The sequence below is a fragment of the Globicephala melas genome, chromosome 10 (genome assembly GCF_963455315.2).
Source record: "Globicephala melas chromosome 10, mGloMel1.2, whole genome shotgun sequence".
Lineage (NCBI taxonomy): Eukaryota > Metazoa > Chordata > Mammalia > Artiodactyla > Delphinidae > Globicephala > Globicephala melas.
The window spans coordinates 2906683-2923065 of record NC_083323.1 but is presented as its reverse complement, the minus strand read 5'-3'; the positions used below and the strand labels follow the sequence as shown (position 1 = coordinate 2923065).

The following is a 16383-nucleotide window of genomic DNA, read 5'->3' as shown; positions in this document are numbered from 1 at the left end:
CTGTGTCATCGTGGCTGCCATTCCTGCTCTAGTTAGGAGGGGTGTGTGTGTGTGTGTGCGCGCACGCGTGCTAAACCCAGAGTGCCGACTGTGCTGGAATCAGAGCCCTCCACGTCTGACTGCTCAGCCTTCGACGCTGCTGCTGTTGGAAGGTCCTCCTCTCCCCCATGCTGTGTCGTTGGAGCCCCCCTCGCAGGTCCTGGGGCGGGTGGCACCGGGAGTGCTGTTCCCACGTCCTGGGGCCTCCCTCGTGCCTCCCTGAGGACAAGCCATCCTCTCCCAACACCGGCCCAGCAGGAGCCCCCCTGAACCGCCAGGGCCCGAGGCCGCACGCGCTCGCTCTAGTTCAAGGACCCGCAGGTGCAGCGCGTCGTGGCTTGAAACACACGTTTATTATCTCCTCGTCCTGGAGGCCGGAAGGCTGCCACGCACCTGGGGTGCTGGATCAACGTGTAGGTCAAGGCGTGGGCAGGGCTGCGTCCCTCCTGGGGCTTCAGGGAATAATTCGCTCCTTGGTCTCTTTCGAGCCTGTGTTGCTTGGGTGGTGGCGCCTTTGCCCGCCTTCCACGTCCGCGGTGGCGAGTCAAGCGTCCTCGCATCTCTGACGCTAACTCTCCTGTCTCCTTCTCCACCTTCAAGGGCCCCGGGTCACACTGGGCCCACTTGGGCCATCCAGGATGCTGTCCCTGGTTCAGTCCCTCGATTAGCAACCTTTGTTCCCCTTAACTGGCTCCAGGAATGTGCCCTGGACATCTCTGGGGGGTCATTACCCTGCCTTCCATATCATGCAGTGTAAGTCCGTCACTGCAGGAGTCCAGTTGAAACCCTCATTCTGCAAATGGTCCCTGAGCGCCGGCAGAGGCTCCTGAGGGCAGCTCTGTGGGGAGGCCCTGGGGTGGGACACGGTGGGCGCCACCTTCTCCTCCAGCTGATTTGTGTTCTCAGGTGATGGCAGTGGGGCACCCGGCCTGCTGTCCCTGTGCCCTCATGCACCTGCCACTCACAGTGCTTCCTGAAGCCTCAGAGCTGTCCTACAAGTCAGCACTGTCATTCTCACTGTATAGATAATGAAACTGCAGCCCAGACGGGTGGTGTTACTTGCCAAGGTCACACAGCATCTAAGTGATAGAGCTGGGCTCTCATTCCAGGTCTGCCTGACTGGAGGCCCCCCTCCCCCCGCCCAGTGTCCACACTGGTTCTCCTGTCTTAGTTTATGAACTTCTTCACTGAGTTCACTGAGACTGAAGTCCCACGTTCACTCTGCGCTCACACAGTGACCATGTCCTTGACCCTGGGACGGCCGGCGTGACGCTGGTACTGCCAGGTTGCTGTTACGCATCGGCTCCCCTGCAGCGCTGAGTGCTTTTTGCCCCTGTGCCGGCCAGAGCAACTTCCGGGACTCTGGCCCTCAGTGAGCTGTTTGTTCACTTTAAATGTAAATATCTGCATTTACATAGAGTGCCCCATTGAATATTCCTGAGATCGGTGTGTTCCCCTCTGACATCAGGGGGTGTCGGCCTCACCTTCTGGTTCGTGCTGCACGCTGGTGGTGTAACGCAGCCTAATGCCTTGTGCGTTGATCGCCTTGTGGATCTGCTGCGCTGTGAAACGGTTCCCTTTGTTCCCGCCTCCTCTCCCCTCTGGAAAGCGGGTCTTATTTTCCATGCGTGTGATGTTCGTTGTCATTTTCCCGTAGGACAACTACACCTTTGCTCAACCTGGGATTCAAATGAAAGTGAAAATCTTGGAAGAACTCGTAAGCCGGATCGACGGTAAGCCAGCTTCCCGGGCTCCCCTTTCCCTGTGGGGCGGGGGAGAAGGTGGTGGAAGGCTCAGGACTCGCCGGCCAACAGCTGACAGGATGCCGTCCTCGTCCAGCCCGTGGCCCCTGGCTTGCGCCTTCCCCGCATCCTTCTGAGGCCACCCACCGCTGGAGCAGGTGCCGCTGTCATTCCTTTTACAAAGGCGATATAATCAGAATTCAGTGCCGTCACTTTGCAGGAGTAATGAGTGCGTCCTAGAAGCAGGCAGCTCTTCCTCCTTATTAGGCCCGGTGATTGTCATAATCTGGGTGACAGCCGGGTTGTTTATGGCCGTCCTCTGGCACGCTGTTCCTGCCTCTGCACAGCATTTTGCTATCAGGGACGCTGGCGTAATTTCTCCATGGAATCCAATTAATTACTGAGTCTGAAAATAACATCTTTAATATTATAGAAAAATTATAGTATGTGCTCGGCCATTTTAGATTACGCGTTCATGTTTAAGTGGGGGCTCTGAAATACTTTCTACCCTCATCCTTAAAATAATTCCCCCTATGATGTGCTGACTGTCATATTGCAATAGCAGAGTTTAATTAAAGTTGAGAGATAATGCTGCCCATTCCAAGCATACTCTCCTGATAGTTTGTTAAATTAATGAACAGAGCATTAGCAGAGGGATACCGAGCAGAACCGGGCATGGATCTGTGACACCAGCTGGCTGGTCAGTGGTGATGCGCAGAGAAGACACAGGCTGTGTCATCAGGCGCCGGGTGTGAGCTTGGTGAATGGCTTCACTGAACCTGCAGAGAAATCATGCTTTGCTTAAAACGTAGACTCGCTGCCCGTGTTCCAGGGCTGCCTTCCAAGGACAGGCCTATCCCGGTGTCTCTTCCCCTTGCTGTACCTTCAGCAGTAGAAAGTATATCGGTAATCATCTTCCCAAGAAAGGCACTTGGTTTGGGAAATGATTGAATGACATTATAAAATGGAGTCATACAAATTATCAACTCCATTCTGCTCCTTGATTGAATCTGATTTTCAGTTGCATCTAACGGTTATTGCCTCATTTCCATATTATGAAGCTCTACACAGTTCTTCCACTAATACTTCGATTCAGTGTATTTAGCTGCTTTGCAGCTACGTGTTCAAAGTACTGCTTTTGGCTTATGTAACTGCATTTATGTACCTTTATTCTTAACTTCACGGGGAGATCTTTGTTGGACGCTCTTGGGTTTTTTCCCTGCTAGCAGTTTCACACCTTTCCCCCAGCCTCATTTTGTTCTTTGAAGTACAGTTGGCAGGAGCTGTGAATTACACTTCCTTAGCAGTTCTTCTTTTCCTCCTGTGTCTCTTAGAAGGCAGGTTTTGTGTTTTTGTGGACCTTGGAAAGCTGCGGTTGGTGCTTATGTGTTCCAGGGCTACAGTCTGGGAAATAGTTGAGTTGATTTTCTCCAGAGCTGTGGTTTAGAAGAAGCACATCTCGGGTTTGCTGGGTGATGGTTTCAGAGAGCGGCAGCAGCAACCAGAGGAAGCCCAGCCAGATCTGGGCTTTTCAGGGAATCCCATTTTTATTTTCCTGCAGCTTCTGAGGAGGGCATTTTCATTTGTTTAAATGATCAGTTCTTCACAACATAGGAGGCTCTTTTTGGTAATCGGTTAGACTTTGTAATCTGTTTGTAACTATTCTTCCAGTGAAACCTGGAAGAACTTCTGTGATGGCTTCAGAAGAATTCCCAGGCTTTTCAAGCAGGAAGTAGCAGAATTGACAGAGTTTGGGCTGTTACCCCTCAGCAGCCCCGGGGAGAAGTGTCCTGTAGGCCCCCTTCTCTCACTGTCCTCCTGGAGAAAGAATTTGTGGTCTTGGGACTGTGCAGGGAAGGCAGGATACACTAGGAGGAAAATATTGCTTTAAAAAAAAAAACAAAAAACTGCCCCATTTTTGCATTTCAGGGCAAGGACAGCATTGATTTCAGAACTTTTTGGCAATTTGGTGAAGGAACACAATTTCATGGACCTGTTATTAAGAAAGCTGAGGTTTTATGGGCTTGACCCAGATGCGAATAGTTTAGAAAAGAGCTAAATTGCTACACAAGGAAAAGTGAGAGGAATTTTGGAGTTCCAGTAGTAGTGTTGTAAGTCAGAAGAGAATGGAGAGGGGGAGGAGGGCAGAGGCCCAGGGGTACAGGAGGGTGGCAGCGAGGGGAGGGGGGCAGCGGGGGGTGGGGAAGATTAGGAGAGGGTCCAAGTCACTGTCTTATTTTCTAGCTGTGACAGCTGGCTAAAGGATTTCTGAAAAGTTCTCTAAAGTACTTTTCTATTTTGAGTAGTACGGCACCCTGCTCTCTGTTACCCCCACATCTTTAGAAAAAGTCTGTTCCCTAGACAGGAAGGTGGCGTGACTGAAGACAGAGGGTCGTGTCTGTAATGGAGGCCGAGCAGGAAGGTGATGGGCAGCAGCCTGAGAGACCGCCCGGTGGGTGGTAATTGTCTCGAGAGAGGTAAGCTGGCTAGTGAGAAGCCCCAGGGGAGTCTGTAATCTTTGGGGCAGAGCTTTCAGAACTTCCCACACAATGAGAGATGGAGCCTTGAGCCACTGAATTGACAATGTCGAAGGTGAGAGTAGGAGGACCTTCCACTGCCAGTGGTGGTGGGCTAGGTAATTCCAACCAGATTTCTCACTGAAGAGACCTAAAAAATGGATAAGATTGTTTTTTAAAGCCAGCAAACAAACAAACAAATGGGGGGTGGTGAGGAAGAATGAAAGAGAGAAAAAAAGAAAACAAAGAAGGTAAAAAGAAAACAAATTTCGTAAAAGCATTGAACTGCTAATAAGGAGACAAGGACTTCCTGGCCAGATTCTGGAAGAATGCTGGAACCAGAGAGATGAGCCCAGCCCTGAAGGCCACTGTTTTTCTGAGGGTTCTTGCTAATCCAGAAGAAAGAATCCCAACGTGGTTTGTAGTTTTGACAGCTTCATGGAGGGAAAGGATCAAACCGTAGCCTACCTGAGGATAGGAGTGCAGAAAATGCCCAGGTACTTTCTGAGACTCAGAAGACCAACTGTCAGGGTGGAACTGAAGTGAAACTGCCCTTGTGCAGTCTTGCAGGCCAGGTTTACATCACCTGAGAGGACCAGGGTTGTTTGAACCTTGATTACGGCACTTCTGTACTGGAGTAGAGTGCTTGGGAGAAGCAAAAAAAAAAATCTTTTCTGGAGGAAGTTACCAGAAAGTTGTTCCTCAAATCGTTTCTGCTTTTTTTTTTTTTTTCCCACCTAAAATGATCTACATATAGTCAAAAATACACACACATTCAAGACTTCTTAAGTGAGAACGAACAGAAACAACAGATAACGGAAACAGGCCCACAAGATGTTAAGTTTCTATAATTCTTACGCATAGACCATGAAACTATTCTCCTTACTATGTATGAAGAAATATAAAAAAGAGAATCTTGAGAATGTTTGCCATGGTAGTGGGAAACTATATGATTTTACATAAAAGATTTGAAAAATACAATAACCAAATTAAAAAGTCAGTGGGCAGATTTAACAAATTAGACATAGCTATAGAGAAAGGTAGTGAACTGGAAGATGGGTTGGAAGAAAATAGCCAAAACAAAACATGGAGAGATAAGAATATGCAAAATATAGAAAGTAAGAGATATAGAAGGTATGGTTAGAGAGCTTCATATGTACTTATTTGGAGTCACAGAAGGAGACGAGGGAGAGTGAGTAAGAATCTGAAGAGATAATGATGCATTGTTTTCCAAAAGTACTGAAATAAACCAATTCACAGATTGAAGAGCGCATTGAATCTTCAGGAGAATAAAGAGAAAACTGTATGTAAACACATCATAGTAAAATTCAATTGAAGACTAATTCTTAAGGCAGCGAGAGTAAGAGATTATTTTCTAAGAATGGCTGTCTGAGAACTGTCTTCTCAACAAAAGCACAAGAAGATATGTTCAATGTGCAGGAAGAATGATAACTGTCACCGTAGTGTCGACATCCAGCAGAAATACCCTTCAAGAATGAATTTGAAAGTCCAAGAGGCCACCTAAGTCTGCATTGTTTCTCACTGCCTCCAGGAAGCTGTGTAATCAAGAAGGAAAGTAGACGAAGTGCACACACCTACCCTTGCAGCATAAGCAGGGGACCACAATTACTGTGAACTTCAGAGCCCTTGCAGATCGGCAGGTCAGCACCCCATCCAGCCTGGGGAGAGTCAGGTGGTCATTGGGAAAAGGAGTGGGTATACGGGCAGCTTAGGAGTAGAGCCAGATGAAATCACCACAGGAAGACGAAATCCCACCGAGAATGGGAAAATACCGAGACTGGGTCTGAGGTCTGGGAGATCAAAGCACTGGCTCTTGGGAAATGGGAAAGGCTTTGGGAGGTCTGGATGAGCGTCTGCTACGACCTTAGCAGAACCCATTTCTAGCAGTTACCTGCCTCTACAAGGTGAATGCTTAGGTCACATTTCTGGGGCAAGGGCTTGCCTAGGGATTTCTTGTTTCTGTCAAACTGTGCTTTATTTTGGCCCTGGAGCAGAGCAAGCCGCTTCTTGTGCAAATGTGTTACTGCCATAGGCCGGTCAGCCTCCAGCAGGCCACCTCGTAGCCCAGCTGAGGGACATTTGGTGTTTCTTTGGGGCACTCTGGCTGCGGGTGGGCAGATGGAAGGATTGAGTCTGGGAGACCAGGGGCAGCAGCTGTTGATAATCGGGTGAGACAGAGCTTATCTGACAAAGGCCAGCGTGTGGCCTTGAGGAAGGGAGTGGCCTGGAGTCAGTATTCATGTAGCTCTCATTCGTCCAAAAAGCAGCCTCAGACCTTTTTTTAAAAAAAAACATTGATTTCTTAATCTCTTATCAGATGTAGTTTCTTCTTCTGTCTTGGGGAGAAATAGCTTGAGCCCTCGGTGGTAGATGTGGTTCCCGGTCCTCTGTTCTCCTGGGGCCACCTTGCACGATGCTCAGACTTTTTCTGGGAAAGGCTGTGCACAGAGCTCTCGTTCAGAGAAACGCCAGGCAGCATCAGTGCTTCCGTGAGACCACCCACCATCGTGTGGTCGTTTGCGTCCAAGCCTCAGGGCCTCCAATAGACAAGGACTGGTTGGTTGGTCTTATTGGCTGCAGCCCGCAAACACTAGAGTCTTCACCACGTCCTCAGGTTCTGCTCACACACGCTGGAGCAGTGGTGGGCGTGTGGGGGCTGCGGTGCTTGTTCCCTGTGGCTGCAGACCCTGGAGGGGACCCGTAAGCAGAGGGGTGCGCATGCACCCTGGGCGAGCAGGTCTGCCTGCCACGCGCAGCAGGATGCTGACATCCGTGGATGGGTTTTGCACTGGGTGCTGTGACCTGTTTCCCACATCCCTGTCCCGGGCAGGGGCCAGCCTCCTGTGGTGCCCCTGACTCCCTCTGTGTTGCTGCTGCCTCCCCCCTTTCCCTTCCCTCTCCCATCAGCACCAGTTCCCTCTCCTCTGTGGGCTGCCACCACTCCTTGCCTGAGTGCACACGCTGTGTCCTGTGCTGCTTCGGGGTGGGTTAGATCTGAACCCTCTCGTGCAGTGTCCGAGCACACGGCCTGGCACCAGGAGTGCATCGAAGGCGCATGTGGGCCAGACTCTGAGTGATGAGGGTAAAAGTCCCCGTTGGGCGGAAGCCAGGTACCACTGTTGCTGGCCAGGCAGACCTAACCCTAACCCTACCCTAAGCCCCAACAGACAGCCTGTAAACCTCAGCAGCTCCAGCAGCACACGCTTCCTCTCACCCACGTGGCACGTCCTCTGTGGCTTTGCCCAGGGCTCTGGTCTGTGCTGTCCTCACCTGGGGACTCAGGCTGATGGAGCAGCCGCCTTCAGGAGTTTGCTGGCCCCGTTCCTGTGATGCAGGGAAAATCTTTGCGGATTGTTCACAGGCTTTTTGTGCTTCTGAAAGAAAGTGGTCCCCGGTGCTCGGCTGCATTTCATTGGCCAAACCGAGTCACGTGCTGCAATAAAAGTCAGGAGGAAAGGAAAGGGCCCTCCTGCCTGGGCCGGGCGAGCCTGGCCCCGAGACTGGGGACAGAGTAATGAGTGAGGCATAGAGAGAAGTTCAGAGGTAAGAGCGGGTGCTCTCAGCATTTCTGTTAACATCAGTCTGTTCCCTACTTATGAAACAATTTTTATACATAAGGTTAACAGTTCACACCGATCATTGAGTAGTTTACTGCTTCAATAATAAATATACATTAACACACCATGGGCTGATAGAATTTCAACATACAAAGTACTGGAGGAGATTTTCACTCCAGATTACACCTGGAATGTTTACACATGTTTGAAAGTGAAATTTCACATTTTTGCCGTGTATCTGAGTAACACACCTTGTACCTTTATTGTCCTTATGTCTGTTACATCTGATGTCAATTTTTGAGGTTGCATGATCCCTAGTTGCCCCCAAGTTCAGCCCTTGGACTCTTCGAGAGGCTGCAGTTAGAGCCCCTGTGACTGAATCCGGGGGCTGGGCCCCCTGTGGGGCAGGCTCACCTTGGATTCTATGCTCATGCATCTTTTGTGAAATAAGATAATGTAAATGGAATTGCTATCTTTTGACTGAAAACACCGTGAGAACCTACTTCAGTTTTTCTTTTAATAGATCTTTATTGGAGTATAATTGCTTCACAGTACTGTGTTAGTTGATGATACACAACAAAGCGAATCAGCTGTATGCATACACATGTCCCCATATCCCCTCCCTCTTGAGCCTCCCTCCCAGCCTCACTATCCCACCTCTCTAGGTCATTGCAAAGCACCAAGCCGATCTCCCTGTGCTATGCTGCTACTTCCTACCAGCCAACTGATCTCCCTGTGCTATGCTGCTGCTTCCCACCAGCCAACTGATCTCCCTGTGCTATGCTGCTGCTTCCCACCAGCCAACTGATCTCCCTGTGCTATGCTGCTGCTTCCCACCAGCCAACTGATCTCCCTGTGCTATGCTGCTGCTTCCCACCAGCCAACTGTTTTACACTCGGTAGTGTATATATGTCCATGCCACTCTCACTTTGCCCTCCCAGCCCATGTCCTCAAGTCCATTTTCTATGTCTACCTCTTTATTCCTGCCCTGCAACTAGGTTCATAAGTACCAATTGTTTTTTTTTTCTTTTTTTTTTAGATTCCATATATATGTGTTAGCATACGGTATTTATTTTTCTCTTTCTGACTTAACTTCACTCTGTATGACAGACTCTAGGTCCATCCACCTCACTACAAATACCTCAATTTCGTTTCTTTTTGTGGCTGAGTAATATTCCATTGTATATATGTGCCACATCTTCTTTATCCATTCATCTGTCGATAGACACTTAGGTTGCTTCCATGTCCTGGCTATTGTAAATAGTACTGCAGTGAACATTGTGGTACATGACTCTTTTTGAATTATGGTTTTCTCAGGATATATGCCCAGTAGTGGGATTGCTGTGTCATATGGTAGTTCTATTTTTCATTTTTCAAGGAATCTCCATACTGTTTTCCATAGTGGCTGTATCAATTTACATTCCCACCAACAGTGCAGGAGGGTCCCCTGTTCACCACACCCTTTCCAGCATTTATTGTTTCTAGATTTTTTGATAATGGCCATTCTGACTGGCGTGAGGTGATACCTCATTGTAGTTTTGATTTTCATTTCTCTAATAATTAGTGATGTTGAGCATCTTTTCATGTGCCTCTTGGCCATCTGTATGTCTTCCTTGGTGAAATGTCTATTTAGGTCTTCCACCCATTTTTTTAACTGGATTGTTTTTTTTTTGATATTGAGCTCCATGAGCTGTTTGTATATTTTGGAGATTAACCCTTTGTTGTTTCATTTGCAAATATTTTCTCCCATTCTGAGGGTTGTTTTTTTGTCTTGTTTATGGTTTCCTTTGCTGTGCAAAAGCTTTTAAGTTTAATTAAGTCCCATTTGTTTATTTTTGTTTTATTTCCATTACTCTAGGAGGGTGGTCAAAAAAGATCTTGCTGTGGTTTATGTCAAAGGGCGTTTTTCCTATGTTTTCCTCTAAGAGTTTTATAGTGTTTAGTCTTACATTTAAGTCTTTAATCCATTTGGAGTTTATTTTTGTGTATGATGTAGGATAGTGTTCTAATTTCATTCTTTTACATGTAGCTGTCTAGATTTCCCAGCACCGCTTATTGAAGAGGCTGTCTTGCTTCCTTTGTTGTATGTTCTTGCTTCCTTTGTTGTAAATTAGGTGCCCATATGTGCATGGGTTTATCTCTGGGCATTCTGTCCTGTACCATTAATCTATATTTCTGTTTTTGTGCCAGTACCATACTGCCTTGATTACTGTAGCTTTGTAGTATAGTCTGAAGTCAGGGAGCCTGATTCCTCCAGCTCCGTTTTTCTTTCTCAAGATTGCTTTGGCTATTCGGGGTCTTTTGTGTTTCCACACGAATTGTAAAATTTTTTTTTCTAATTCTGTGAAGAATGCCATTGGTAGTTTGATGGGGATTGCATTGAACCTGTAGATTGCTTTGGGTAATATAGTCATTTTCACAATATTGATTCTTCCAATCCCAGAGTATGGTCTATTTCTCCATCTGTTTGTGTCATTTTTGATTTCTTTCATCAGTGTTTTATAGTTTTCTGAGTACAAGTCTTTCTCCTCCTTAGGCAGGTTTATTCCTAAGTATTTTATTCTTTTTGTTGCAGTGGTAAATGGGAGTGTTGCCTTAATTTCTCTTTCTCATCGTTGGTGTACAGCAATGCCAGAGGTTTCTGTGTATTAATTTTGTATCATGCAACCTTACCAAATTCATTGATTAGTTCTAATAGTTTTCTGGTGGCATCTTTAGGATTTTCTATATATAGTTTCATGTCATTGGCAAACAGTGACAGTTTTACTTCCTTTTTTCCAATTTGTATTCCTTTTATTTCTTTTTCTTCTCTGATTGCTGTGGCTAGGACTTCCAAAACTATGTTGAATAATAGTGACGAGAGTGGACATCCTTGTCTTGTTTTGATCTTAGAGGAAATGCTTTCAGTTTTTCACCATTGAGTATGATGCTTGCTGTGGGTTTGTCATATATGGCCTTTCTTATGTTGAGGTAGGTTCCCTCTGTGCCCATTTTCTGGAGAGTTTTATCATAAATGAATGTTGAATTTTGTCAAAAGCATTTTCTGCATCTATTGAGATGATCATATGGTTTTTATTCCTTAATTTGTTAATGTGGTTTATCACATTGATTGATTTGCGTATATTGAAGAATCCTTGCATCCCTGGGATAAATCCCACTTGATCATGGTGTACGATCCTTTTAATGTGCTGTTGGATTCTGTTTGCTAGTGTTTTGTTCAGGTTTTTTGCATCTATGTTCATCAGTGATATTGGTCTATAATTTTCTTTTTTTGTGCTACCTTTTTCTGGTTTTGGTATCAGGGTGATGGTGGCTTTGTAGAATGAATTTGGGAGTATTCCTTCCTCTACAATTTTTAGGAAGAGTTTGAGAAGGATCGGTGTTAGCTCTTCTCTAAGCGCTTGATAGAATTCGCCTGTGAAGCCATCTGGTCCTGGACTTTTGTTTGTTGGAAGATTTTTAATTACGGTTTCAATTTCATTACTTGTGATGGGTCTGTTTATATTTTCTAATTCTTTCTGGTTCAGTCTTGGAAAGTTGTACCTTTCCAAGAATTTGTCCATTTCTTTGTGGTTGTTCATTTTATTGGCATAGAGTTGTTTGTAGTAGTCTCTTATAATCCTTTATATTTCTGCAGTGTCAGTTGTGATTTCTCCTTTTTCATTTGTAATTTTATTGATTTGCATCCTCTCCCTTTTTTTCTTGATGAGTCTGGCTAAGGGTTTATCAATTTTGTTTATCTCCTCAAAGAACCAGCTTTTAGTTTTATTGATCTTTGCTATTGTTTTCTTTGTTTCTATTTCATTTATTTCTGCTCTGATCTTTATGATTTCTTTCCTTCTACTGACTTTGGGTTTTCTTCTTCTTTTTCTAGTTGTTTTAAGTGTAGGGTTAGATTGTTTAATTGCGATTTTTCTTGTTTCTTGAGGTGAGATTGTATTGCTATAAACTTCCCTCTTACAACTGCTTTTGCTGTGTCCCACGTTTTGGATCATCGTGTTTTCATTGTCATTTGTTTCTGTGTACTTTTTTACTTTGTCTTTGATTTCTCCAGTGATCTCTTGGTTATTTAGTAGCGCACTGTTTAGCCTCCATGTATTCGTGTTTTTTACAGTTTTTTCTTGTAATTGATTTCCAATCTCATAGTGTTGTGGTCAGAAAAGATGCTTGATATGACTTTCAATTTTCTTAAATTTTCCGAGGCTTGATTTGTGACCCAAGATGTGATCTCCCCTGGAGAATGTTCCATGTGCACTTTAGAAGAAAGTGTATTCTGCCACTTTTGGGTGGGATATTCTGTAAATATCAATTAGATCTATCTGGTCTATTGTGTCATTTAAAGCTTGTGTTTCCTTATTTATTTTCTGTTTGGATGATCTGTCCATTGGTGTAAGTGGGGTGTTAAAGTCCCCCACTATTATTGTGTTACTGTCTATTTCTCCTTTCATGGTTGTTAGTATTTGCCTTATGTATTGAGGTGCTCCTATGTTGGGTGCATAAACATTTATAATTGTTATATCTTCTTCTTGGATTGATCCTTTGAGCATTATGTAGTGTCCCTCCTTATCTCTTATAACAGTCTTTATTTTAAAGTCTATTTTATCTGATACGAGTATTGCTACTCCAGCTCTCTTCTGATTTATATTTGCATGGAATATCTTTTTCCATCCCTTCACTTTCAGTCTGTATGTGTCCCTAGGTCTGAAGTGGGTCTCCTTTATACAGCATATATATGGGTCTTGTTTTTGTATCCATTCAGCCAGTCTGTGTCTTTCGGTTGGGGTATTTAATCTATATACATTCAAGGTTATTATCGATATGTATGTTCCTATTACCATTTTCTTAATTGTTTTGGGTTTGTTTTGTGGGTCTTTTTCTTCTCTTGTGTTTCCCGCTTAGAGAAGTTTCTTTAACATTTGTTGTAGAGCTGGTTTGGTGGTGCTGAATTCTCTAAGCTTTTGCTTGTCTGAAAAGCTTTTGACTTTTCCATCGAATCTGAATGAGATCCTTGCTGGGTAGAGTAATCTTGGTTGTAGGTTTTTCTCTCTCATCACTTTAAGTATATCCTGCCACTCCCTTCTGGCCTGCAGAGTTTCTGCTGAGAAATCAGCTGATAACCTTATGGGCATTCCTTTGAATGTTATTTTTTGTGTTTCTCTTGCTGCTTTTAATATTTTTTCTTTGAATTTAACTTTTGTTAGTTTGATTAATATGTGTCTTGGTGTGTTTTTCCTAGGGTTTATCCTGTATGGGACTCTCTGTGCTTCCTGGACTTGGGTGGCTATTTCCTTTCCCACGTTAGGGAAGTTTTCAACTATAATCTCTTCAAATATTTTCTCAGACCCTTTCTCTTTCTCTTCCTCTCCTGGGACCCCTATAATTCGAATGTTGGTGTGTTTAGCGTTGCCCCAGAGGCCTCTGGGATTGTCTTCAGTTCTCTTCATTCTTTTTTCTTTATTCTGCCCTTGGCAGGTATTTCCACCATCTTGCCTTCCAGCTCACCTATTCGTTCTTCTGCCTCCGTTACTCTGTTATTGACTCCTTCTAGTGTATTTTTCATTTCAGTTATTGTGCTGTTCATCTCTGTTTGTTTGTTCTTTAGTTCTTCTAGGTCTTTGTTAAACATTCCTTGTATTTTCTCAATCTGTGCCTCCGTTCTATTTCTGAGATTCTGGATCATCTTTACTATCATTACTCTGAATTCTTTTTCAGGTAGATTGCCTAGTTCCTCTTCGTTTATTTGGTCTTGCAGGTTTTCACCTTGCTCCTTCATCTGTGACACATTTTTTTGCCGTTTTATTTATTTATTTTTATATGTGTGGGATTGTGTTCCTGTCTTACTGGTTGTTTGGCCTGAGGCTTCCAACACTGGGCTTTGTAGGCTGTTTGGTAGACCTGGGTCTTGGTAGTGAGATGAGGAACTCCATGAGACCTCACTCCGATGAATATTCCCTGGGGTCTGAGGTTCTCTGTTAGTCCAGTGGTTTGGACTCAGAGCTCCCACCACAGGAGCTTCGGCCCGACCCCGGGCTCGTGAACCAAGATCCTGCAAGCCGCCTGGGGTGTCAAAAAAGAAAAAAACAAAATAAAATTAGACTAGGAAACTAACAGATATGTTAGGAAGAATATCAAAGTAAAAATATAGATGAATCAATAACTGGAAGGTACATCAGTACCACGATAGTAAAAAAGAGGAGAAGGGAAAAGAAGAAAAAGGTGTGGGGGGTGGGGGGGGAGGCCTTGGCTGCAGAGAGCGGGGCCTAAGCAAGGGCGAGGTTTGGGCGGTGGACGGGGCCAGTGCTCAGGACCCACAGGGCTGGAAAAGGGACTCTGTGTGTGTGTGGGGGCTTAGGCTCAAGGAACAGAAGGGGTCCAGGCGTGCCCCCCACCCGTGGTCTCATGGGGCAGGAACCTCACCTGGGAGCCCAGCAGGCTTCCTGGGCTTGAGTGGGCGGGGCAATCACCCTCCACTACCCTCCCGCTCCTCCTGGAGGGCCCCTCCCCCTTGCCTCTCCTGATCTCCCCGGCCTCCCTCCTATGCCCCCAGGACCCACGTGGCCTGGATGGGGCTTTGGAGGGGGGTTACCGGTCTGGGAGCTCAGCAGGCTCCCCAGCCCGAGTGGACCTGGCGACCGCCCTCTGCTCCTCCTGGATGGCTCCTCCCACCTGCCTCTCCTGATCTTCCTGGCCTCTGCTTCTCCTCCCCCCTCAGTGCCCCTATGTCCTACTGGTTCACTCGTGGGTTCTTCCCATCTCCTTGGGTGCCAGAGTCCCCCACCAGCAGCCGGCAGGTGCCCTAGTTGTGGGGAGACGCTAACTCCGTGTCTTCCCACACCGCCATCTTGACTCCGCCTCCCCTATTTCAGTTTTAAAAAGGAACATTTGAAGATACTCAGCCTCAGCAGACATGTAAATCTGGTTATGTGTATGCTTGGTTTTTTTCAGAACACTTAAAATCAGAGCTTAAAGAATTGCTTCACAGACCAGTGAGTTTTCCCGTGGGGAAGGAAACAGGCACAGAAAGGGACTTCGGTGGATAGTTCCTGGTGGGGCAGAACCAGCGGAGGGGAAGTGGGAGGAGACAGGCACGCCCACCCCCTAAAGGCCCATGACTCCTTTGCAGGCCAAGGTCTGCTGGGCTCTGCCCTTAGCTGTGGAGGGACCATAAAGCTGAGGCCCCTGTGGGGCCACCAGGGGGAGGTGGAGAGACCTGGTCATTAGTCAGCCAGGCTGGACCGGGTGGCCAGTGAGCATAGCCCAGAGGGAGTTCTCTCCACCCTCTAAACTGTCCTAGGGCTGCTTGGGGAGGCCAGAGCCACCAACGGAAATGCGCCTTCTCAGGCTTATCCGAGCTCTGCTTTCCCTTTCCTGTAGGAAAAATGGGGACAAATCCTTCCTGCCTAATCTTAGCAGTGTCAGATTTAGCAAATAAAAATATGGACCACTCAGTTAAATTTGAATTTCAGATCAATAATGAACCATTTTTCGTTCGTTGGATGCAGTATTGGGTACATCCTGAAATCCAGAGGTCACTGAGCCTCCTGGATTTTATCTGGCGACTCCACGAAGGGAGAGTTCAAAGTTGCGTCAAGCTGGAATGTAAGCTTAGTCCTAAGCTTGAGGCTGCCCTCTTCTCCTAGAGGTTATTACAGGTGGCAATGAAAATACGGCTCACACATGATGGGTCATTTGAAATTAAAGTATACACATGTGCACACACACGTACACACCTTTACACGTATATGCACACACACGCACCAGTATACACACTCCCCCACACCAGTACACACATACGTGCACGCACACTCACACCGACACGCGCACGCACCAATGTGCACACGCCCCTCTGCACGCATACATGCCCACTTTAGATGCGGTTCATTTTCTGGGCGTGGCTGCAGCGCTTGAGGTTCGCTACTTTCCCATTCTGCCGAGGGGCAGACTGACCTCGTTACACGTTCCGGCCCCCCGACATGTGCACGGAGGGGCAGCCTGTCTCCCGGGAGGGCTTCTTGTTTATGCCAAAGGCTTGGATTGACCAGCTGAGCTCATTTGACTTTCCTCAGTGCAGACGTTGTGATGAGGCTGGTCACCAAGTGATTTTTTTAAGTGAAGCTACTCCTTTTCATTTGGTTGGATCCGTTTGACTTATTAATCATTATTTTCTGAAAGTCTGGCTTAGGGCCCCTCAACCGTCTGGTGAATATATTCACAGTCGCCCTGGGGATGGTTGGCTTTTTCTGCACTGACCGTGGGTGATGACCTTCGGAGATGTGTTTTGTGTCACTCAAGTCCTCGCGCACAGCCGCGCTGGGCTGCCCGTGCCTCCCGGGACACTCACCTGGTTGATTCCCGTCCATGAGTGCAGGCGGGCTTGTAGGAGGCCCCTGCCTTCCGCCTCCTAACGAGATCAGCACCTTCCTCCTCTCAGGTCCGCCGTCCACGCTGCTGCTGATGTAATGGAAGCTGGACCTCAGGACTCGCGGTGCAGTGGCCTCCGAGGCCCTT

General features: G+C 46.5%; 1 protein-coding gene across 5 annotated transcripts in view; it reads left to right on the top strand.

Moving 5' to 3' along the window:
* TBC1D22A (TBC1 domain family member 22A) overlaps positions 1-16383 on the top strand; it is a 385336-nt gene that overhangs the window by 197313 nt on the left and 171640 nt on the right. For all 5 annotated transcript variants that reach the window (XM_060306130.1, XM_060306125.1, XM_060306128.2 and 2 more), the window contains exon 10: positions 1697-1772. In XM_060306130.1, coding sequence (XP_060162113.1) covers positions 1697-1772 — 76 coding nt within the window. The remainder of the gene's footprint in view (positions 1-1696; positions 1773-16383) is intronic.